The sequence below is a fragment of the Schistocerca piceifrons genome, chromosome 3 (genome assembly GCF_021461385.2).
Source record: "Schistocerca piceifrons isolate TAMUIC-IGC-003096 chromosome 3, iqSchPice1.1, whole genome shotgun sequence".
Taxonomy (NCBI): domain Eukaryota; kingdom Metazoa; phylum Arthropoda; class Insecta; order Orthoptera; family Acrididae; genus Schistocerca; species Schistocerca piceifrons.
In genome coordinates, this window is record NC_060140.1 from 583109324 (window position 1) to 583133949 (window position 24626).

The following is a 24626-nucleotide window of genomic DNA, read 5'->3' on the forward strand; positions in this document are numbered from 1 at the left end:
GAAGAATGTGTAGGAATGTGACACAGAAAGAAGCAAAAAATAAATCAGCAGTATATCAATATGTGTTGACAGTGAAATCAGTAATATTTGAAAAGGAGCAAAAAATGAAATGCAACACACTGATGAACTGATGGATATCTGTTCTGAATTGGCATTGAGTAACTGCAAAAGTCAGTGGCTGGATTGAGAAAATGAATTTCAATCATTCCTGTTAAGAGGACAGCACAGACACACTGATTCTTATCATTGAATTTGTGTAAGCTAATCTGTTGTGGGAGCTGCCCATGTTGGCCATAGCTTCTCTCTTGCTCTCAAATCAAGAAAACCATCTTGCGCAGTTTCCATCAGTTCCTAGTCATCAGCCATCTTCTCATAAACATGGGCTGCATTTATTATCATTTCGGGCAAGAAAAACCTACTTGAAGTGTGTATCACATGAAACAGTGGCTAGGCTTCAGTTGTTCACCACACAATTCTTGGCATCCCACAATCCATGATGTTCTGATATATACTCACACTGAAAGCAGTTATGATGGACAAAGAATAAAGCCTTAGTCATGACTCATTGGCTCCAGGAAGTAATGAAAATATATGGCTCCCTTGTAGAAGGCAGGCTTTAGAATACCAAGATCGTACCTTATGGAGTCATATTCCCAAATTTGTAACTTGCATATTGGATTAAAGTGTATCTAAAAATTGTGTTCAGGTGCTCAGATTGGAACCTACACCATAGATTGAGGTGGAAATTTGCTAATATAAGTTAAGCACTTGTTTCTGTGGAGTGTGCAGCAGTTCATTTCGTTTCTACAAATTTAGTTCTGATAGTTTCATACTAATGACTCCTTTTATGTTAGAAGAACATTTATATTGAGTTACGAAGTTGTAATCGTCAGGGGAATTTCTGACCTTCGAATGGCTTCTTTTGCTATTGAATAATACTTTTGTTAATTTCAACTCACCCACTAATGAATAACTGGTTTGAACATTGACTCTCATGTTGATTTTGTAAGTTGATGTGTCATCTAACTATTGGAAATGAGTGCAGTCTACCACAAAGCTATTTACTTTATGGTTTGATGAAGCAACTGTTCTTAGCTGAGTGTTACTAATTAAAGTAATTAGAAAAAAAACAATGACTACAACAAGTAATTTCCTATTGTTACATAGCTGGAGCAATCATCAAGAGTACCAATTTGCATTACTAAGAGTGTCTCTAAACAGATTGTAAGGTATGTCAGTGATAGGAATTTGGGCTTCATTCATCAGCTGGCAGTCAAACTAAGGATAAAAATGACAGAATGATTGCTGTATAGAGATGAATGCATTGGCATTGGCCATCGGAGTTGTACAGTTACACAGCCAGACCATGAGGGGTGCGGACACCGCATCAGTTGGCAAGACCGTCTGGAGACATAGGCAATGAGAAAAGTGTGCTTGATTTCCTCAGTCAGTTATCTTGACACATCGAACACCTTCTGGTCACTGACATTGCTATTCACATGCAGTGACATACCTGCTCCTGGTTATTCTTTCGATTGGCTATTCAGGCTTAATTTGCACCCTGTTGACAATTCTTGGTTTCACAACTGAATTTTACTCTGTTTGTCTTTTTGGATTTGTGTACAGCTTGCTGTTGTCCACTCTCTCTCTTCAGCAACGTACTGTATTTCTTTGCAACCACCTAGTGGCACTACCTACCTGGGTAGTGCATTGCAAAAGAGGCAACGAGGCTGACTCTCATATGTGAAACAACTCGTAACTTGCAAAACACTCAGTGAGCATATCTGCTCTCAGACTCATATTGTGGAAGTGTGATTGCAGGTCAACCAATATGGGAAGTGTAGTGACAGGTGAACTATCAGTGTTTGGGCTCCCTATCTGCAGATGCCGCAGCAGTAGGTTATTTCATATATCTGGCAAAATATCTTTGCAAGGGTATATGTGGGCAGAATAAAAGAATATGAAATGACAAATAGCTTTGTTGTTTATAAGTTCACCATCGGATGTAAATATTTTTGCTTTAGATGTGTTCACCACATTTTGTTTCCAAAAATTGCATGAGGTGAACCTGGTACCCAGATTGATACCATTCCAGGATTTAGAATCATTATTAGAGAATTATCAGCAGTTATTCTGATCAACACTGGATCAGGCCAAAGACTTTTGAAACACACATTTCACACAAGTAGTTTGCTATGACTAAATTGTTGCCAGCTCTGTTCCCAGTGTATGGTATAGTAATGGCAGAGTTAGACAGGTTACGGAACTGGGGGTAATTGTGCCAGTTTCATGTAGTCAGTGGGCAACTCCCATAGACATCATGAAGAAAGCAAATGGATCTATTAGAATTCGCAGTGAATTTAAGGTGAAGATTAACATACAAAGTGAGATCGATATCTACCCAATCCTTTGGCGTGAGGAACTTTTAGCAAAGTTAGCAGGATGGGGGGGAGGGGGGGCGTCGTTTTTCAGAGATCGGTTTGGAGGATGCATATTTGCAATCTGTAGATGCTGAAATGTGGAAAATACTGGTAATGAATATGTCTTTTGGAGTGTATTGAGACAAGAGGTTGCCTTTTGGGGCAGCCTTAGCACCAAGAATATATGAAGCATTTAACTCGCAGTTTTCTAAACTGTGTTAACTACTTGGGTGACATTTGGGTGATGGAGGCTACTGTGGAAGAGCACATGCAAAATGTACAAACACTATTTCAACAGCTGCTGAAGATAGTGCCCCATTGAAATCTGGAGAAATGAAAGTTCTTTGCACTGTCTGTGCAGTATTTGGGGCATATGTCAGGCATGAAAGGGATCACACTGCCAGCAGAGCACATTGACCTCTGTCTACTTCTACAGGGTGGCAGTTATTGAACTATGTGAAAAAAAAATAGTTACAAACTATGGCATGCACACTCTTTATTCAACAGGTCAACAACACTACAGATATTCAGGTTTAGGTTTTGACGTGTTTGATATGCCTGCCATCATTGGCAATGATGTGGCACAGACGAATTGTGAAATTCTGCATGACCCACTGAAGTGTCGGAATGTCATTGACCTCCTGAATGGCTGTTTTCAGCTCAGCAATGGTTTTGGGGTTACTGCTGTACACCATGTCATTAATATAGCCCCACATGTGTCCTAATCCAGAGAACATGGCAGCCATTGAGGGTCATGCGAATGGCCTCTGGGTAATCCAGAGGCAGAATGCAGTCCCAAAAATGCTCCACCAGGACATCTAACATTCTATTGGTTCGATGGGGCTGAGCTCCGTCTTGCATGAACCAGATCTTGTCGAAATCAAGGTCACTTTAGATAATGGGGATACATCTTCTGTATTTGTTATCCCTTACAGATAAACCTCACTTTCTTAAAATTCTCCCATTAAACTGGAGTTGACAGTTTGCCACACCTACTACAGTCCTTATGTGCTCACTTCATTTCATATTTCTTTGCAGTGTTATGCCTAGATATTTAATTGACATGATTGTGTCAAGCAGCATACTATTTATGCCATAGTCAGACATTACAAGATCGTATTCATCTGCATTAACTTTTTTCCCCCCGTTTGGGGCAAGCTGCCGTTCATCACACCAGCTAGAAATTCTGTCTATGTCATCTTGTATACTGCTACAACCACTCAACACCAAAACTTTCCTGTATGCCACAGCATCATCAGAAAATGGCTGCTCACCCTTTCAGTCATATCATTTATGTATCTAGTGAACAAGAGCAGTCCTGTCACACTTCCCCGTGGCACTTGTGATGATACTCCTGTCTCTGATGAATACTTGCTGTCGACTGCAATGCCCTGGGTTCTGTTATCTAAGAAGTCTTCAAGCTGTTCGCATATCTGGAAACCTATTCTGTAGGCTTGTCCCTTTAACAGTCTGTGGTGGGACACTGTGCCATTTGTTTTCTGGATATGGAATCGGCTTGTTGCCCTTCATCCATGGTTCACATGGAGTGATGCACTCGAGAAGCTTCTGGCCCCAAAAAACTTAAAGAAATTGCGGTCTTCTCTGGGTAAAGTGAACTGTTGCATGAATCAACTGAAAGCTTCTCTGTAACAACATGTCAAGAACAGTTGAAAGCGTATTTAGGGCTTGATGAGTTTTATCGTTGTTTCACCATCAGACAGAGTCTTTCATCACCTCACCTATTGAAGTTATTAAAGAAAGAAGCAGTATGGACATGGGCAGAGGAGCAGCAGAAAACTTTATTTTATATGTTCAAAAACTTTCTAGATGGTTGTAGTGTGCTTTAGGTTCATTTTCATGTGAATAGTTTTTTTCTGATGGCTCCACTGAGTTTAAATATAGCAAGTATCATACCATTTACGTAGCCTGTTCTTACATGTGGAGCACATGCTGAGTATTAAGATAGTGACTGCCTTGCAGTGGGAGTGCAGTGATCTCTGTCTGTGTGTAATGCATGGTTGTTTTGTTTATTTGTATCTAATGTCATCAAAACTTATCTGTTTCGGTTGGCACGGGTGGAATTTTGGCACACTAACAAGTTACGGTTGACTTGTTGCACTTCCTGGCATGTTGAACTGGCAATGCTGATTGCTTTGCCCATGTTACCAACTGCCACGATCACCTCCTTGATGACATCCACCATGTGCCCTAGAATCTGTGCTCTTTCCTGAAGGGTGACAGTCACTTATGAAATGTCCTGGTTTCGCGCATTTGTAACATAACTGTTCCTGGTAGCTCATACTGGTTTTCTTATCAGTGTGGAGTGCTTTGAATTTTACATTTTCACTTCCATCCTTATCTCTTCGTTGTGCACAAGCAGCCCCCATCCTCGTAACTGCCTGTCCAACAAAGGTGCACATGTAGTTGAGCCTAACCAGAAGTGGTTCAAATGTGTTCTGTTGCAACTGTCACACTGTTTCCAGAGCACAGTTCAAGGAAACTGCCAAGTTTCCTCTGGATATCAAACTACGGACGCACATCACAATAATACACTGGTCCCCTATTACTTCCGACCTCCTTATCCTAAATGATCCTCAAGTTTTGTTAGCGATATATGTGTCACATCTGAGTACAAAAAATGGTACAAAAGATGAAAAATAGCTGTGGCTCGCCACACACAGAACTCATTGTGATTAGTGCTGCAAGCTAGTGCTCAGATTGAAGATGTAACCTGTAGAATAGTTAGTGTGCTTTTGTTTCTTTGGTGTTTTCTTCACCTGTTTTTTTTAGTTGTCATACATTTAATCAGGTTAAGGAAACTCGTGCTCATTTCTATGATCACATTTATTGAAATTTAATCATATGATTAAGTTTTGTGATAGTCTGTCAGGAAATGCCAGTTTATAACTATCTGCATTTTGTTAGAAAGAGACTGCCACCTATTCTGAAGCTTCAGAACTGAACTCACATTCGTGGTACAGGATTAAATCAGTTCCCTTTCATTGTCTGTTTCATTTCTATCCAAATATTGTTGATGAGGTTGAGGTCTGGGGGCAGGAGGAGGTCAATCGGGAAGAGTTATCCCATTCTGTACTGTAAATCACCTGTACACAAGAGCTGATTTAGTGTACTGGAGACTGGACCTGTACAAAACACATCACTCTCTTGGGATTCAGTTGTTTCGGTGGTGGAATCATTGAAGGGTGCAGAAATTTTGAGACTCCAGTAACTTTATTATATATGTGATTGTTAACATGCTAAAATTTGTGCACTCTAATGTTGTGTATCATTGAGTGAATGTATAGAGTTATGGTGTTGCTGTTGTAGCTACTAATGTTTGGTAAGTTTTGTAGACTCGTGGTTTATTTATGTATTGAACACAGCATTTGTCTTGGCTTAGTTATGAATGCCGGTGTTGAGAAGGTTTTGTGCACCTTCTGTTTGAGGTATTCATTGGGCTATGAGCAGTATTGGGGTGCAGTAGTCAATATTATGTTATGACTTCGGAGCAAGTGCAGCAGAAAGCCATTACCAACTGCAGCTCCAAGGGATACACCAGACAGAAGATCCTGTGAACCCAAAATAAAAAGTGGCGAAAAATATTACATCAGTCTGGATAGAGCTCGCTCAATAGCATCTTATGAGACATCATACATTGTGTAACCAAGTCTGAAAATAAAGTAATTTTTGTCAATTAAAACTCTAGTCTACCATTTCAGGTAGACTGGATAAACCACTGTTTTGTGGTATAACATAGTTTGACAATTGTACGGGAGTACTCCATGGTTGGTATGGTCACAGTGTAATGCAATATAACTAACACACTCTATAAGACTATAGCTATCTCTCTGCTGTGTCCATAGATTTTTTTCATCCACCTTCAAGTGTGGTTTTAATGCGCACGTGATCTTTGTCTCACTCGGATTTTAATGTTTCGACTACTGATTTAAGCTTGAATTGTTCAGTCATAACATGGTTGCATGTTTCATTCTGTTTTCTCATGAACATACTGTAAATTTATTTCTCAACTTTCTATTGCTTCTTGAAATTCTCATGTATTCTTTTTGTCTTGATGTCCCACCCCCTCACCAGTTTAATTTGTTTTTATGTCTGTGTTCAAGATCTTTCACATACACGTAGTATCAGTATTGTTATCATTCATTTTAGCATGAGGCCTATTTTTTCTGAAAATCACAACTATTCACAGTTTATAGTTTCCTCTCCTTGTCGATTATTGGTTGTTTCTTAATTACCGACATTTGACAATTGGTTGGGTGGAGTTCATTAAACACAATTAACTGGAATATCACAATTAGTTTGTTATACCCTTTGATGATGTACCCTAATATTGAGTTATAGTAATAAAATTATGCCATGAGATTCAAATAAAACTTCAATTTCTGTGAAGGCTTCATTCCCTAATTGCAAATTACTGTTCAGTTTTATTAAATTATTATTATTATTATTCAAAATTGTTAACGCTTTCGTGGCCAGTTGTTGACAAACTGGCTATTTGCTTCTGTCTCGGGTTCTTTGGCCGATGTTCGTCTGATAATTTTACTGACGTTTCGCCAGCACGATTGGCTGGCATTGTCAAAGCTTCAACCTCCATTGCCAGTGGTGGACTAGAGCCGAGCTCGCAGCCGCAGGCTATATGTACCTGGCACGTCAATGACTGAGGGCTTCTCCGCAGTCATTTCCGGTGCAGTTCTCCTCTTGCTACCTGCGACAGTCGTTCTCTGCAGTACGGGAAGCCAGGATCCGTTTACCTTAAGGCTTTCCTCTTTCTTGTTGAAGCTGTTGCCATGTTTGTGTATTTCTACAGCTTCTTTAAACAATCGGCCGTGGCAGAGCACGCGCTGAGTGAGACCGACCCTGTAATAAAATTCTCTGACACGGAAGTTCTGGCTGTAGAGAAGCACTATCACACCCGCTTGTTTAGAGAAGCTGTAGAAATACACAAACACAGGAACAGCTTCAACAAGAAAGGGGAAAGCCTTAAGGTAAATGGATCCTGGCTTCCCTTACTGCAGCAAACGACCGTCACAGGTAGCAAGAGGAGAACCGCACCGGAAATGACCGCAGAGAAGCCCTCGGATGTTGGCACGCCAGGTACATATAGTCTGCGGCCATGAGCTCGGCTCCAGTCCACCACCGGCAATGGAGGGTGAAGCTTTGACAATGCCAGCCACTCATGCTGGCGAAACGTCATTAAAATCATCAGACGAATGTCGGCCAAAGAACCTGAGACAGAAGGAAACACACAACAGAAAATTATTTTTACTGTCTTTTGCTGTTTCTTTAGAACAAGTACATGCATTCACACACACAACTACATAGACACTCAAAGACACATGCCCATAGCCACGCCAAGACTTGTGCGTGTTTCCATGTGCAACACATCAGTCATCTGTAGGTCACTCATTGCCTTTCACTTATTTTACATATTATGCCATTCAGGTGTGTATGTTGTTGTTGTTATTATTTTTATTTATCTACTTGTGTGTCTTTTTTCATATTGGTCAACAAGGAGAGTGAGGAGTGTAACAACTTCAATCCCACTTCTTTTTTGTTTCCTATTTTTCCATTACTCCATCTTCTATCCACATTGTCCTTTCCTTTCTTCTGCTCATGTTGCTCAACTGCCATAAATGTAGCCAACTCCTTACAACTTTTAATGAAGTTCCATTATTGATAAAGTATCCAAATGATAGGATTTTATGACGTCATCTTTTGGCCCTTCTCAAGAATCTACATTTACATTTATATAGATGCTCCACAAGCTATTGTACAATCAATGTGTGGTGAAGGGTACCCTGTACCACTACTAATCATTTCCTGTCCAATTCCACTCGCAAATAGATTGAGGGGAAAAAAAGACTACCGTATCTATATGCCTCCGTATAAGCCCTAATTTCTTGTATCTTAACTTCATGGTCTTTATTCGCAGCATATGTTGGCGGCAGTAGAATCGTTCGGCTTCAAATGTCGGTACTCTAAATTTCAGTCATCCATCTTGGCATGTCCATCCTTATTGCTTAAGAGTTACATATACATTCCTGTTTCTGCTGATCATTCAAGACATATGGTGAAGTAAAGAAACTTTATTTTTACACCAAAATCATTTTTTATTTCTATTTCTTCCCTATCTGGAGGGTGTAGTTTAGTTTTGTTTGTAAAACGTTGGTACTGTGGCGGTGTGTGCATAAGAGGCAGATGGTGGGGCGATGTGCACGGGTAAGAAGCAGCGTACCACATGACACTCCAATCAGTGGCCTTAATCTGCCATGTTGGCTTGTAGCAAGTGCTTTGGGGTGTACATAGAAAATTTAGCATGTTTTCATATTTTTTAGATATGGTGGCACTACTAAGCCACTGTAGTGTTCAGTATGGGTGCATACAGCAACAAGACTAGTAGTATGTTAAGAAGAATGAAAGGTAGTTTTCTGAGTGTATAAATTCCACTAGGGAGTGTTGAAAGTGGGAGCAATGGTTGAGTGTAGTGCTCATGCCAGCATTGCCAGTTACCAGAGTTGGCAACGGGTAGACTGTGAGGTGTGGCTCAGAGATACAAAGGAAATTTGCACTGTGACAAAATATTCTCCTTCTCTCTCTGCACAAAATTCTTCACACAGCTACCTTCTAATGTTCACACCCCTGTAGCACACTCCATTCTAAGATTCGTGTTTGATTACCAGTATGTATAACAAATTTAGAATTTCCTTTAGATCAAGCTAATTTTTATGGAAGGTTTGGGCTTCTTTCTTTGTTATTATCAGGTATGTGCAACAGTGCACTCATTCTTGTTCATTTCTGTCTTTCGTCTTATTGTTAACATTTATGACATTGCCAGAATACCATTATGTTATTACAAAATTTGCCAGAATGTTTTAAGACTGAATTTCAAGCAGCTGTGAATAGCTTGCAGTAGCACGGAAGCTATTTTACCTGTCTGGAGTTACAACTAGAGAAGATTATGGTGGTACATAGCATACAGAGTAAGTCTTGGAACTGGCTGTAATTAAAGCAAAAGTAACTAAATGACATATAATTGACAATGGAGTGACAGCAACTATATCAAATGCAACTGAATATTTGAAAACATGTGACACAAAGATTGTAAAAAAAAGAATCTATGTATTATTTTGTCTTTAGATGGACTGCTTGTTGTGGTTATGTGAAATTACAATATTATTATTTACCTTTCAGTAAAAATGTCACACTGTAACCTCCTTAGATAGGTACTCATTGCTTTATAAATGCTGACAAAATTAAGTTATTTTGATGACTTAAACACCATTGGTGAGTTGAGATAACTTCAGTGTTCATATTACAGGTGTGATGTTGCACAAATGTGTGGGCTCCATGCAAGGAAGTTGTGCCTTCATCATTTTCCAGACATTTTGCTGCTGCTACTGTATTTGTGCACTTTGGTAACAACTGTTGTCACCAGCTACTGGGATGAACAACTTGCCTACCACCATCATAATTCAACTGGCATGTGGAAAGATGATGCTGTATGTACAATAAGTATATGTTGTGGTCTTCTAGATATACATTTGGATGTATTGAAAATATACAGTTGATAAGGTTACTTTTTGTGATGTATGAGGGTAATCCCAAAAGTAAGGTCTGCTATTTTCTTATAAGTACATTGACCTGTTTATTTCTACAATGGTTTACATCAGTTTACAGCTTGAACATTTAGCTATTTTTCAACATAATCACCATTTCTGTCGATGCATTTTTGTAGAAGCTGTGGCAGTTTTTGTATGCCAGTGTCATACCAGCTCGCTGCCATGCTGTTCAGAAAGTTCTGAACCTCTTCTTTCACCTCGTCATCAGAGGTGAATCGCTGGGAGCACAATTAATGCTGACAGGTACTGTGAGGCTCTGAAAAAACTCAGACGGGCAATTCAGAACCGGAGAAGAGGAATGTTGAGCAAGGGCGTACACATTCTCAATGACAACGCTCACCCCTGCAAACCGTTGTTCTCCTGCAACAGTTTCAGTGGAACATAATCACCCACCCGCCCTATAGTCCTGACTTGGCACCCAGTGACTATAACCTGTTCCCTAAGTTAAAAGAACATTTGGCCGGAAAGCGATTCAGCTCCGACGACGAGGTGAAAGAAGAGGTTCATAACTTTCTGAACAGCATGGCGGCGAGCTGGTATGACATGGGCATACAAAAACTGCCACAGCGTCTACAAAAATGCATCGACAGAAATGGTGATTATGTCGAAAAATAGCTAAATGTTCCAGCTGTAAACTGATGTAAACCATTTTAGAAATAAACAGGTCTATGTATTTATAAAAAAAATAGGAGACCTTACTTTTGGGATTACCCTCGTATATTCAGTGTGACACTTATTTTCAATTGAAGGTAGAGGGTGGGGTCCAGGAGGCGGAAGGAATTGCTCACAGTGTTTGTAGCATTCCGTATTGGTTACACATACTCCATGGTGGCACTAAGTTCTGATGGTTTTAGGGAGTTCTTAGCCTTGATTCAGTTCTGATTTGGGAAACCTGAAGTTTCTTAGCAGGTGGTTGCACAGATATGAGAAATGAAATGGATAATCCAATTAGAACTAAGAGGAAAGCAGAAGAGATTGAGGAAAAAAGTGTGGGAGATATAGTTGGGGAGGGGGGAGTATAGAAAAAAATGTTGAGTATATATTGTGCGTGACGGGGGGGGGGGGGGGGGGGGCAATGATGATATTAACACTTAGGCGCCGATGCCTGTAAAAATACGGGTGTGCGCGGCCTGCCCAAAATCCGGCGCCCGTAATTTTACGGGCGCATGTTCTCGTTCTTCCCCTTCCTTCATTTGTGTTTTCTTACGGCTCCCGCTTGTCTGGGAGGCACTGCATGGACTGTAGTTTGAGTATTGGTCACTAGATGGTGCAGGCATGCTGTGGAAGGGTGTGTTTCCCTTTTTATTTGTCGGGTTTTGTGAGCGGCGATTTTTTCCCGCGTTGTCTCAGTAGCGTCGACATGGTGAAGCGTGGCTTGACGGGCGAAGAAATTGCTTGCGAGTTATATCGTGATTTAGAAGAAAGTGACGTTGATTTGTCAGAGGAAGATATTATAGATTAATCTGATGATGATGATGATGTGGACTATGTTCAAGAAGAAGTTTCTGTCAGTTCAGGTAAAGAATTCTGACAAAAAACATGTATAATTTTTGTTCAGATTTTCACTGAAAAAACTCTCAGTACGTAATTATGATTTTATTTGCAAATACTACTTTTCTGATAGATTCAGAAGAGGAGAGCAGGTGTCCAAGCATTTCAGCAGCAAGTAATCCTGTCGATATTGTGGCTGAAGAATGAGCGAGACTGATGGCGAGGGGGAAGCCGAGACCTGCGCGCCGCACCGATTTCGAGGAAAGTTGGACGACTACTGATCGTGCACCAGATATCGGTCTATTCTCAGGACAATCCGGAATATGCAATGTTGCCAGTTGAGACCAGAACAGTGCACCTCTAGAATTTGTTTCATATTTCCTGACAGACAGTATGATGAAACATATAAAGGAACAAACTAATCTGTATGCTCAACAATGCATCAGGAAATTACGAAACACAAATTCCCTTTCACCCACCTGCTCATTATCAAAATGGAAAGGAGTTACACCTAAAGAAATAAGGAAGTTTCTGGCAATTGTAGTCCATATGTGTGTAAGTGTGAGGCCACGTATACGAGAGCACTGGTCCAAGAACCCTGTCGTGTCGTGTAATTTCTGTCCAAACATCTTGAGCCGTGACAGATTTCTTTCTATTTTGAGAAACTTCCACATTAGTGATAATTCCTTAGCTAAGAGGAAAGGAGAAACTGGCTATGACCCACTGCAAAAGATGAGACCCCTCCTAGATAATGTGTGTGCTAATTTCCAGCGTGCGTATACACCATCTCAAAAAATTACAATAGATGAAGGCTTGTGTAAATTTCGAGGTCATGTGTATTTCAAACAGTACATGCCACAAAAACCAAATAAATACGGTATGAAACTGTACATGTTATCCGAATCTGACACAGGTTACATCTGGAATTTCTCTGTTTACGCAGGTGAAAGTTCTGACACGGTGACTCTGGTAAAGACATTGCTTGCAAATCTGTCACGAAAAGGCTACTCGTTGTTTACGGACAGATTCTACACAAGTCCAATACTTGCTTCAGAACTGGAAGCAGCAAAAACTACTCTTGTGGGAACAACAAGTAAATCTCGGCAGGGATTGCCTCGTGCTATGAAAGATCTGAACCTTCAGCGAGGTGAACTTATTTTCAGGCATAAAGGAAATATGTTAGCACTGTGTTGGAAGGACAAAAGAAATGTGCATATGATAAGTACAAGGCACACTGCTGAGATGGTCACTTTCACTGGTCAGAGAGGAAGAGAGAAGTCAAAGCCAGCCTGTGTAGTGGACTACAATACAAACAAGTTCAGTGTTGACTTGTCAGATCAGCGATTGTCATATGGTACATTTGAACATCAAACTGTAAAGTGGTGGAGAAAGTTGGCATTCCATGTTATACTAATGGCGATTGTAACTTCCTGCATATTATACAGTAAGGTTACTGGAAAACACCTCACAACATCTCACTTCATGACAGTTATCTGTAAAGATCTTGCACAAAGCAAAGATCTTGAATCCAGACCTGGTCCCTCTGGATGCTCAAGACTATCAACTGGAAATTATTTCCTGGGAAAGATTGAGACAGAAGTAGGTAAGAAACACAAACAAAAACTGTGTGTAGTTGTGTTCTCTGAGAGGAAAAAAACTTGACTGGAAAAGTGCGGCGAAAGACACAAGCTACCAGTGTAGTGAATGAAAAGTAGCACTGTGCAAAATGCTGTGCTTCAAAATTTACCACACAAAGAGCAAAACTGCATCTTAAAATGGTTACAGGAGGTTACTGTAGATAAGACATACTGTATCCATCATAATTACAATTTTTGTGTAAAATTAAAAAAAAAAATTCCTTCTAGAAAATACAGTGAATATACCTTTGATCAATTTTTCCTTTTTTCAAAAACAATGTTATAATAATAACGCTTGTCAAAAGTATGTATTAATTCAAGAGAAGGGTATTATATATGGTTTTAAACAAGAAAGTTTAGGTTTTTCAATAAGAGTAATTTTATTGCTATAACTGAAACCTTTCATGGGTTGTAGTAGTTTAAAATACGTTAAAATCAGCCAGTCTTTATGGTAGACATCTGCACACAATGGCTCAAGACCCAAAGTGTTAAACCGAGGAGGGCTGCTGGAGACCAAATCTACATCCCCAGAATTCAAGAAATTGGGGTATCCCAGTACCCTTATGCATGTGGTGTATCATGCACTGAAGCCCCTTGAGCCATGTTGAGTTACTCAGTAACTGGGTGGCCCCAAGTCATATTTATTATTAATTTTGATGTGATACGGGCATTTAACATTGGAATATGTCAATCTTTATTTAAAAAAATGGTGTAGGATAACTGTGTATGAAAAATCTCTTAAGATATGCTAAGCACTGCTGGAAAAAGCATACTGTTGTGTACATAGTTCCACGTAGTCAGCGCATACACAACTTTCCCACTAGAGCGTGCCCCGCTAAGCACAACAGCGCAGGCGCAGCGCTCGTCTGTCTCCGCACTACGAGATGGCGCTGCCTTAGAGACGGACCAAATTCTGCTTCCACCGATCCACTTATTAATATGTAACGCAGCCAATGAGATTGCTGCTAACGTAGAACCTTTCCTCCTCGCGGATCACACTCGCACAGTGATACATGAATGCGATAGGTATTATAACGAGTGTACAGACCTCCGATTAGTCAGTCTGCATTTGTCTGCACCAGTCTCTACCAGTTTGCATTAGTCTGTACCAGTCTATAGTCAAGTTTCAGTCTGCACGTAAGAAGATTATCATATTCCTGTACATAGTCATAAAGATAAATGTATAGACACTTTGTCAAGTATCAGAGATATGTGAGAATAATATTAACGTACCAAGACCAAAGGAACTTCAGACTGTCAATTGTAAACAGCATCCAGAATCAAGTTACGTAATGTCTATGCTTGTTTTTATTTTAATAAGTGTGTGTGAAAATTAATCAAGTTCTGTTTAAAGTTGGTCACCTTCAATCTGCTACTCTTAAGCGTGCAAGTGGCATTTCTATCATCTGACCTAATGGCAAAAGATAAACACGCCACAATAAGACCATGAGTCATATAGCTGACACTCGCCTACTTCATTAGAGCGACAAGTCAAATAATCAGATGGTGTGTGTACCGAAGATCTTACAGTACGCACACCACACATACTATAATGGAGTTCTGTGGAAACAAATTGTCGTCACCGCATGGTTAAGACTAGTCTGTGTCCTTCTATACATTTCCCTTTTTCTTTGACTAAGGAACAGTGTGAGAAAAGAAACAAAAAATAAACTTAAAAAGGCAAACCTAATCACTAGAAAGTAGAACAGTGGTTTTTGTGGTGACTGTGACACATCACAAATCTTGACACTTGTTTGAAGGATTTAACAAGCTCCTAAGTAGCTTCCTCAACAGTAGAAAAACTTGCTACTATAATAGCTTATTTTCTAAAATTGATTTTGAGTTACATTAAATAAAAGTATCTCCCTGCAAGAAATGAATTTTCTATCATTTACCCAATACTGAAATACAATCTGTTGTTGTGACAATATATGACTTCTACAATATCATGGTGAGCTCCATTAACTTATCATCAAACAATTACATTGTCTGTGAATCTGTTGTAAACCTAATTATGCAGCACAGAAATTCCTGAATTCTGGAAAATGCTCTGTGCAGCTTTGGACAAACAGAATAACTACCTATTCAGAATACCAGATGTGCCATACGTTTTAGATTTTAGCAGCACTGCAAGGCCGTTCTCCACCACTGACTTATCCTTTTTCATACCTGCTCATGCTGATATTTCACTGTAGAATGTAGGACTAGTGGATTCGGGCTATGTGGATGGGATTCTCTCTCTCTCTCTCTCTGGCTCTGTGTGTGTGTGTGTGTGTGTGTGTGTGTGTGTGTGTGTGTTTTGGGTGGGGTAGGGGGGCACACTTGCACAAAAAAGATCTTTTTGTGTCCCCAGTTACTGCTGAGTATGTCTATTGTATGGACAGTGTGAGCGTTTACCCTTACTCATTCTATCCTAGCATGGGATAACACAGTGATAAGAAAACTACTGAAATTCTGTTATTCAGGTGATACATTCTTAAATGATTATAGCACTATTTTAACATAATAATAGGTAACACCTATGATTGTATTACTTGTCTCTCAAGAAATATTAGAAATAAATTTGCTCATCAGTTTGTTAAGCAAACTTACTGTAAACATGTTCTCGGATGATTTCTTAAATATTTGAGTTGGGACATTGTAAAAGAATGGAGATCTGACTTAGACCATGTCACTGACATTAAGATCATTTAACAAGCTGAGGAGAATAGCATGTAAAGGAACATCTGTGTTCTTGTTAGAGGAGAGATTTGGAATGTCCTAATGTAAACTCATTATTCTAACAATGTATAGCACCAATAAATGATACACACTATTTGTCATGGCTGCACAATGCTTCTGTGTCACTTGCTCTTATGAGACTAAAACCAAATTGCTTGGAAAATATTTGGTAAGGTGCACAAGGTATTCACAGAGTGCATAGACGTTTATAGCATTTGTTATTTCTGTAGAAATTGGAAATAATTTCAGTGAGTATTCACTCTGTTTCCTTGTCCACACTATCAGGACATGAAGGCAAGTCTTTCCCTGTGGCGGAATTTGCACTTTGGGAGGTGCATTGGTGCAGTTAGTAGTTGGATCATTGTGTCACTCTACCCTGACCATGGATTACTTCACTCACGTTTAATCAGCACCATAAAACTGCAGTTCAGGCCTGCAGTTGATATTACGTCATCTTAACATCACCATGTACAGAGTGTAAGTACTATCACTAAATGCTATTATGTGTACAATAAATTTTGCAAGCAAAGGAACAAAGTATTGTATTTTGTAAGATTATTTAAAATCATTTGCAGGTCTTTGAATGAAGTGGCTTTGTATAAGAATGCTGGTTTGTATATGGTAGAATAACTTGAAGTGAAATCTTATTGTATTACGATTAGTAAAATTTTATTAGGTCAGGATTTATGCAATTTTCCATTGTTTTCTGAAGCAGTGAAGGAAATTCAAGTTTACCCCATTTCTATAATTGGTCCTAAAACAGATGTGCAAAATTTCACTGGTATCAACTTTTTGTAGAATTATGGAGCATTTCATGCTTCTGTATGATGATTTCAGTGATTAACGAACTCTGCAGTGAGAATCAATAATGACTTTCTAAGCAACAATCATTACAAACTAAATATACTATGTTGATATAAGAGGTCGGAATGGCTGAAGACAGTGGACCAACTGATGCCCATCACTTGCATTCCAGAAGGCTTTCAGCACTGTTTTGAACTGTCACGAAACATACAAAATACATCCTTCAGAAGATTGTACTAAGCATGTGATTGGATTGAAAGACTTCCTACCAAACAGAATGTACTTGTGACAGACAATTACTCTTCAAAATATTTATAAATGCCCTTTCAGATAATTTTAGTAGATCTCTTAAGCAGTTTGTACAAAATGATGTCATTTATTTGAAAGGTTATGTAATTGGAAATGTTTAAATAAATAGTTCCAACCATTGACCACGGTGAGTTGGTGGCAGTGTGGCTTTCTACTCTCTGGCACCCCCTCGTTGTAGGACTGTTCCCATTTTTTACTTCTGGGTTGCTATCAATATTCACAGATATAGTATAACTTCATAAGAGGAAGGCAGTTGCAGTATTGAAGTCAAAGCGAATTCCTCCATAAAAGTTACTTACACTAACCTCATCCAATTCTTGAGTATTGATTCTTGAGTACTGTTTCTCACTCTGGGGTCATTATACGTTGGTTTAATAGAGTCAGTACCAAAGGTTCAAATTAGGGTTTGCAATTCGTCCACGATTTGTTTGATCAGAGCGAGAATGCCATAGAAATTTTCAAGAGAAGTTAACTGCAGACGCTAACGGAAAGGCTTTTTGCATAATGGAAAACTTATTCTTAACATTCAGGTAGCTGTGTTTCCAAGATAAGTCAACAAATATCCAGAAATGGGCATCCCATATAATGAACATGACTGTAAAATCAGCTGCTCTTCCTTTGTATTATTTGAATTTAGGTCAGCTTGAATTAAAATCAGACACACTACAGCAGAAAGTTTTGTGCTTGTTGTGGCTATCAGGTGAGCAGTCAGTTGGCCATCACTACCAACCAGTATGACATAGGTCTATATCTTTCATTGCAGTTCATGTTGAAACCAATTTATGAATTTGGTGGCATCTGTCCTTCCCTTAACAATAAGTTTCTTCTTGTAAATATATTGCCTTTTCAAAGTTATGTAAACCCAGAAAATTCATTGTGATGTCCTGTCATTGTCAATTTGTTGTACTGATCAAATATGATGTGTAGTTTATGTTACTAACTCTCTTGTCTTACCAACACAGGCTAATTCACATTATCATGAGTCTCACTTGGCAGAGAATTTTTCCTGCATTTGCTCTTATAATAAGTTTTATAAGATGAAATTCCTCTAAGTTAGGTGATGGTATGAAATGACATTTGGTGCTCTTTTGTTGCTGCTTACATGTATGTAGAAGGCTTTCCCCACTTTGGTCCCTCAGAAAGAATAGTTTTTGCATACCACATTTTACTGTATGGTATGTGGCTCATACATTTGATAGAAGTCTCACAGGTAAGTGGCTTTCTATGTACCACATGCATTTGGATGGTTAGAAGTTGGAGAATTGCTTTTCTTGCTGTGTTAAAAGTTTTTCTCATACTCCAGATTATACCTTATCTCTACTAAATGACTTGGTGAGCAGATCACCCTGTAGTTTTATCATATACATGGCTACTGATTTTTTAAATTCTTCAACCTTGATTCATTTTGTAACCCGGGCCTTACCAAAGAATCATTGCCATCTACGGCTCAAGAATAATGTCAGTATTCTTATTTAGTAATGTGGTAATTCATTGTTCTTTTTACACAGTACAAATAGACTGTACTGTAATCCAGATGAAGGCCACCAGGAGGAATGTAAACACAGAAAAAAGTGCATTGAGAACAAAGACAAATGTCTCATGCTTAACATTGTGTTGTGATCACCCATCCATAATAATTTTATTTTGAAATATTGATGTTAGTGATATAATATTGAATTATTAAACTAAATTGAGGATTGTTGAAGGAGAATGCAACCACCATGGAGTTTAATAAGATCCAGCATTAAACTGAATTATCTTTTTTAGCTATTTGTAATATATTGATATCAGTATGTGACAAAATGAAAGATAGATCATTAAAGAGCAGAAAATAGTCCATAAATTTAGGCGAAACACGTAAAACAATCATTTTGTTTGAAATGTTGAGATTAACAGTTATTAATGTTTCTTATAGCATACATAACCAAAAACTGATTTGAATGAGAATTTATTCAAAGAACACTGATGTGAAGCAGCTTCCTGTGATGATATGCTGAATGTGTCACTTGGAAACAAACATGCTCAGTTAGGGTTATCTTCACATATAGTACAGGCCTTTCCATTCGTTTGACTCCTGCCCTCCTAGACAAAATATTCATGAAGCAGGCATGGTGTACTTGTGCATTATCTTACTGAAAGACCAATCAGTCATCGAAATGTTGACTGTAGAACTCGATAATAGGTCAGGTGATCCTGTCCTGAAACATTACAACTCTGAAATCATACTTGATAGAGCTAAGAGGCTTCTGACATCTGTACATGCTACTTGTGTGAAACATCACCTGACCCTTCTGTCTACTGGACCTTTGGGAATGCATGCCTGGGACATGGGTTGGTGCCCCTGTATTCTTATGTGATAGTCATAAGGACAAATCCCACCTCTGTCACTGAGGAGAACTGATGTTATTGATCCAGGTTACCTTTCAAGTGTTGCCCTGCCCATCTCCTTCATGCAGCTTGGTTTTGGTAGGTTTATACTATTGTTTTTGTTGGGTCCTTAAAGCCAAATTGTTCATGTGGAGATGGTTGTGTACTGTCTGGATCAACACAGTACCCTCAGTCGCCCCCAAAAAGGCAGTTCACAGTTCTGTTGTGTTCTTCTTGTGGAACGTACTACCTGTTTGTAGCTAGTGGTCATCAGTTAGTGTCACTGACAGAGGGTGACCAGTATGAGGCACCTCTTAAATGTTTTGTGTATCAAAATAGCAGATCAGTGTTAAAAGAGATGTAACTATGTTGTACACTAATTCAGCAGGCAACTTCCCACGCTGACAATCCTCCTTGCTGTGAAGTAACAATGCACACATGGTAAAAGCTTGAAGTGACCCTTCAAGGCATGTTGCGAGACAGAACAGTGTACACAAGTTGTTTTGTCCTGTGCACAATTAGACACAGTGCACTCTGCTGAACTGCACTGAGAATCTAGGTTTATTTTTACCTTCATTACAAACACAGCTGTATATAGTGATTTTACGTATACAAAAGAAAATTGGAGAAGAGGTTTTCAGTCAACAAACATGGCCATACATAGCAGTTTCCTGTGTTGAAGAATACTGAAAAAGCTTAATTTAAAAAAAACACGAGCTGTGCCAACCATGAAAATGGAGCAAAACTTTTTTGAGAAGTTAATTATTATTTTCAGGATTGAGATAAGGCTAATCTCAAACACTTCTATACGAGGTCGTATATCCAGTTCACCAGTGGATGATGACAAAATATTGAAAATATTCATGTAATGGAAAAGGAAAGTATTGGTAGTACACCATTAAAAGTTAACATAATGTTACTTAACTGATATTACAGTATTTCTGTGCCTTTGGATATCTTGACTGAAATTTTGTCCTTTTGCGAACTTACTTTTAGTACAGAAAAAAGCCATCCTACAGATGAAGAATGGTGTGAGTACATGTCAGTTATTGGGTGTGTCTAATGTTACTGGAACTTTCTAGGTGGAGATTGGAACACAGCATGCCAACAGAGCATGCAAGTGCAGCTTATCGCCATCTTTCAGACTTGAGAAGACTCAAAACTTTGTAGTGCAGTGACTACAGGCAAGTGGTGGTGATATGGACTTGGAGCAGCAGTGTGGCAGGATGTTGGCATGGGTTCCTCCAGGAGAACTACACAACAAAAAGACCATAGGACTGTTCAACTGCCTCTAACAAACAGGCAGACTACAGAAGCTGAAATCAGGGCAGAGGTTACAGACATTGTCACCATATTATCTCAGGAACAGGTAACGGAAGCTGGGTTGAGGTCTTGAGAGTTGTCATGTGTCATTTACTACTGGCACCATACTACTTATAAGGTGCAGAACCAGAGTCGAGTGGCATGTTTAGGGGAATTCTGTGCTTTAATGACTCTTGCTTGTGTTTGTAGCAGTCAGATTGATGGGGAGTTATTGCAGATGACCTGATGAAAGGCCACAGAAAGCAGCATTTCTTGAGGCCCAAACCTCAACTCATGGAATAATGGTGTGGGGAGATATTAAATGTGACAGCAGAATTTGATTTAGTAATTGTTAAAGTGAGACTGAATGGTAAACCCTGTCGTCATACCCTTCACGACTGGGATACCAAGTGGCATATTCCAGTAGAATAACAAAAGACCCTACACTGCATTTCACATCACAGACACTTTGAAGAATGTACGAATCTTGGTTGGCCTGCCCAGTCTACTGATTTGTCACCCTTACAGCATGTGTGGGATGTGATGGAAAGGTGTATACATTCATACCAGCCTCCAGCCAGCAATCTTAATGAACTTACCCATCATAGCGTTTCAGGTATGGCAAGAAATTCTCAGAGATGCCATTTGGAGGCAATTTGCTTTCAGCCACAACAAATACAAGAGGAAAAGTGTATCATGCCCATGAGGGTCACACATCGTACTGATCATAATGATGGACATCGGTTCCACATGGAATGAAAATTTCATCATTTACTACACATTACGTGATGAACATCTCCACAAAGTTGGATAAACATCAGACTAGTGCTTCATGGTGTAACACTTTCCACATCTGTCTGTGTGTTAGCAAATTGACAGTTTGTTGTAGTATATCAAATGGTTTGAAAATTAAATAATCATGGAATGCTACAATAGAGGAGGGAAAGGAGGCATTATATGGTTGCACAAGAATAAATAAGAGAGAAAAAGGGCATGTGAGATACTGTGATGGTGGCTAGCACCCTCTTCCACTATCATAAGAGGAAAAGGTGTACTTCAAAAAGTCCTGGTGAAAAATTACTATCATAATTAGATAGTAATTTGGAAAACAAATAATGGACTAGAAAGAATATCCAGATGCTAGTATGGATAGAGATCATATGGTGGTGGTGACACATAACATACTGAAATTCAGAAGAATAAAGTAGAAGTATTTCAGATGCCTGGACCATCTATCAGTGATCTCCATGCTAAGTAAAAATGTTAGATGTATTCCTGTGGAAAGTTTATTTTTAACATTTTTGTCCATTCTGTGTATTACGACACTTTTGACAAACTCCGCTGTGTTCTGAGGAGACAAACTGTCACTGTAGGAATCTAGAAAGGCAAGCAAAAGATTAGTTTACACAAGTGCTTTTTAAATAAGTATAATTTACTCAACTCGTGCAAAAGATGGCAGACTCGGCAGCCATAGACAGAGGCCCGAATGGGCGAGCCCGTAAGTGCACTGAATGTTTGCCGGTAGAGCTATCGACAACTCAGTGTAAAGTTCAGCACCAATTAGAGACACGGAAGTACTCATGACTCGAAGATTGGTGCCCAGGTGCCCACTGCTTGTAACACTATCCTAGCAGTCTTCATTGGGTGGTGCCGGCAGCCTGGCAGGTCTTCGTTAGTGACTATGTTCAAAGCGCAGCTCGTGGCACCTGCGGGACTCTTCGAGGCACTGGCTCCAACACTACTGATAAGCCTCAATACTACAAATGGCTGTGGCTTTGAATGTGATTTTTCATGGTGATTTGGAGGTTAAAGTGAGTTTTTAATGGAAACCTCTGTTATTAAGATTTGAAAAGATTGACTCATTTTGTGTGTAAAATGATGCATTCTGAACAAAGAAAACAAGTTCTTGTAGACCATGCTCAGTTTGAAAGGCAGTGAAAATAGATGGGGTGCCAGCATTATATAGTAACTCAGTTTATGTACATTATAGTCTGGTTTACTTACTAAATTTCAATCGTATGAAGTAACTATTAATTACCACGACATGATTATATTGCGGTAGATCATTGCACAGTCTATTAGGGTGCCCTCGTACACTGCCACTGGCAGAGTGGATGAGAAGGTGGTCATGTGGGGACACAGCGCTTGACTCTTGCAAAGCATGTGATGGGAGAAGGATGTCACTATGTCTGCATGCTGGAACACTGTTCTTGTTTCATTGCTAATTTGAATGATCAGCTTGTCAAAACTGCAACTCTGTTTTGCTTTATTAGGTTGAATCACATAGCTACAATAACTGACCAGCCTCCAAATGGAATCATAGACATGATTACAATGTTAAGAGAGTTCCAGGGTGTTTACAGCCACATGGCCATGCTTTATGCTGGATGTTTTTGCAACAGACGACACACTAACTCAAGAGGTTCCCACATCAGTGGTGTTATCAGATGAAACCACATTTACAAATACTGGTGAAGTAAACAGGCACAACTGTCATAACTTGTCAGATGCCCATCTACACTGGTACAGAACTGTTGACCACCAACAACATTGATGCCACAAAAGTTAGTGTGGAATTGTCAATGGCTGTCTGATCGATCCCTACTTTTTTGATGGTACTGTTAATCAATATAATTTTTTAGTGATCATTTACCTGGCATACTTCAAGATGTTGACTTAGAGATGAGACAAAGAATGTGAGTGCAATTGGATGATGCCGCACCACATTACTCACAGTGGATTGGACATGGCGGTCTCATTCCGTGTCTGCTTGCTCACCCGATCTAACTCCCCCTTCCCTGATTTTTATCTTTGGGAATAGTTGAAAAATATTTATTATGAGCAGCAACACATTGACAAGAGAAAACATGATGGAATTTATCTGGAGAGCTTTTGTAGCCATTCCATGAGATGTCCTGCTTTCCACTGTGAGATATTTCTTAAGGAGGATTAATTTGTGCATTGAAACAAATGGTGGTCACTTTGAGCATATACTCAATGGTTAATTTCCATGTACAAAGTGAAAGGTATGAGAACTCTTTAAATCGATCACTCCAAAGAAAGAGAGTTGAGAGGACACTCAGTGACTTGTAAATCAATAATCTACATTTTATTTGCGTTTGTTCTGTCTTGCAAATGTCAAAATAACATTTATACGTTATGATGTATTTATTTTTGTCAGTACACATGATAATTAAAACTTAAAATGTAAACCTCTCTACGCTCTTTCCAAATCCAACATCATAAATAGGGGTGTCCGTGAAACAAAGCTCAACCTTTGATAATTACCTTAAGATCATAATTATTGGTAATGATACATGACCCATTATGCCCCTTCCAGTTTGTATCTAAGTTTGTATTTTACTGTATCTCTCTTCTATTCCAAGTTAATTCCTACTGAAAATAAAAACATATTTGCTTATATGTTCTTCATTGAATCCTGCCATTATGTTGAATAATGTATCATTTTTTATGTAAAATGTATTGCTCTTTTCAAATCTTAAATATTAGGACTGCCATTTTAAAAAAATCACTTTAACTTCCAAATCGCCTTAAAAATCATGTTCAGGGTCACAGCCATTAGTAGTAATGCATGACCCTCATTGCCACCTGCAACTTTTATCTAATCATTTCTCTGTACCAAATTTATATCCGAAGTCATTTCCTATTAAAGTATTTGAAAAATTATGCACAAAAAACTAATGGGCTTCATAAAATGTTTACTGAATTTATCCCAACATGGGTTTAGAAACAATAAATCTGCAGAGGCAACAGTGTGTGAGTGCATTAATATGATGCCATATCTTTTACAGACAGAACAACCCACAACATGTATATTTTTAGACCTGTCAAAGGTTTGTGGCACTATGGATCACAAAATATTGCTGGAAAAAATGGAACAGTATGATAACATTGTCAAATGAAGGGATTACATAGTT

At 39.0% G+C, this 24626-nt stretch overlaps 1 protein-coding gene across 4 annotated transcripts in view; it reads left to right on the forward strand.

Moving 5' to 3' along the window:
- The window catches only part of LOC124789371 (transmembrane protein 237-like), a 69678-nt gene that overhangs the window by 6202 nt on the left and 38850 nt on the right, over nt 1-24626 (forward strand). The window contains exons 4-6 of one of the 4 annotated variants that reach the window (XM_047256698.1): nt 9757-9937; nt 16192-16383; nt 20469-24109. In XM_047256698.1, the coding sequence (XP_047112654.1) occupies nt 9757-9937; nt 16192-16365 (355 nt within the window). In that variant the 3' untranslated portion in view covers nt 16366-16383; nt 20469-24109. Of the gene's footprint in view, nt 1-9756; nt 9938-16191; nt 16384-16460; nt 17083-20468; nt 24110-24626 lie in introns of those variants that run through there. The other 3 variants (XM_047256702.1, XM_047256700.1, XM_047256701.1) reach the window with 3 other exon arrangements.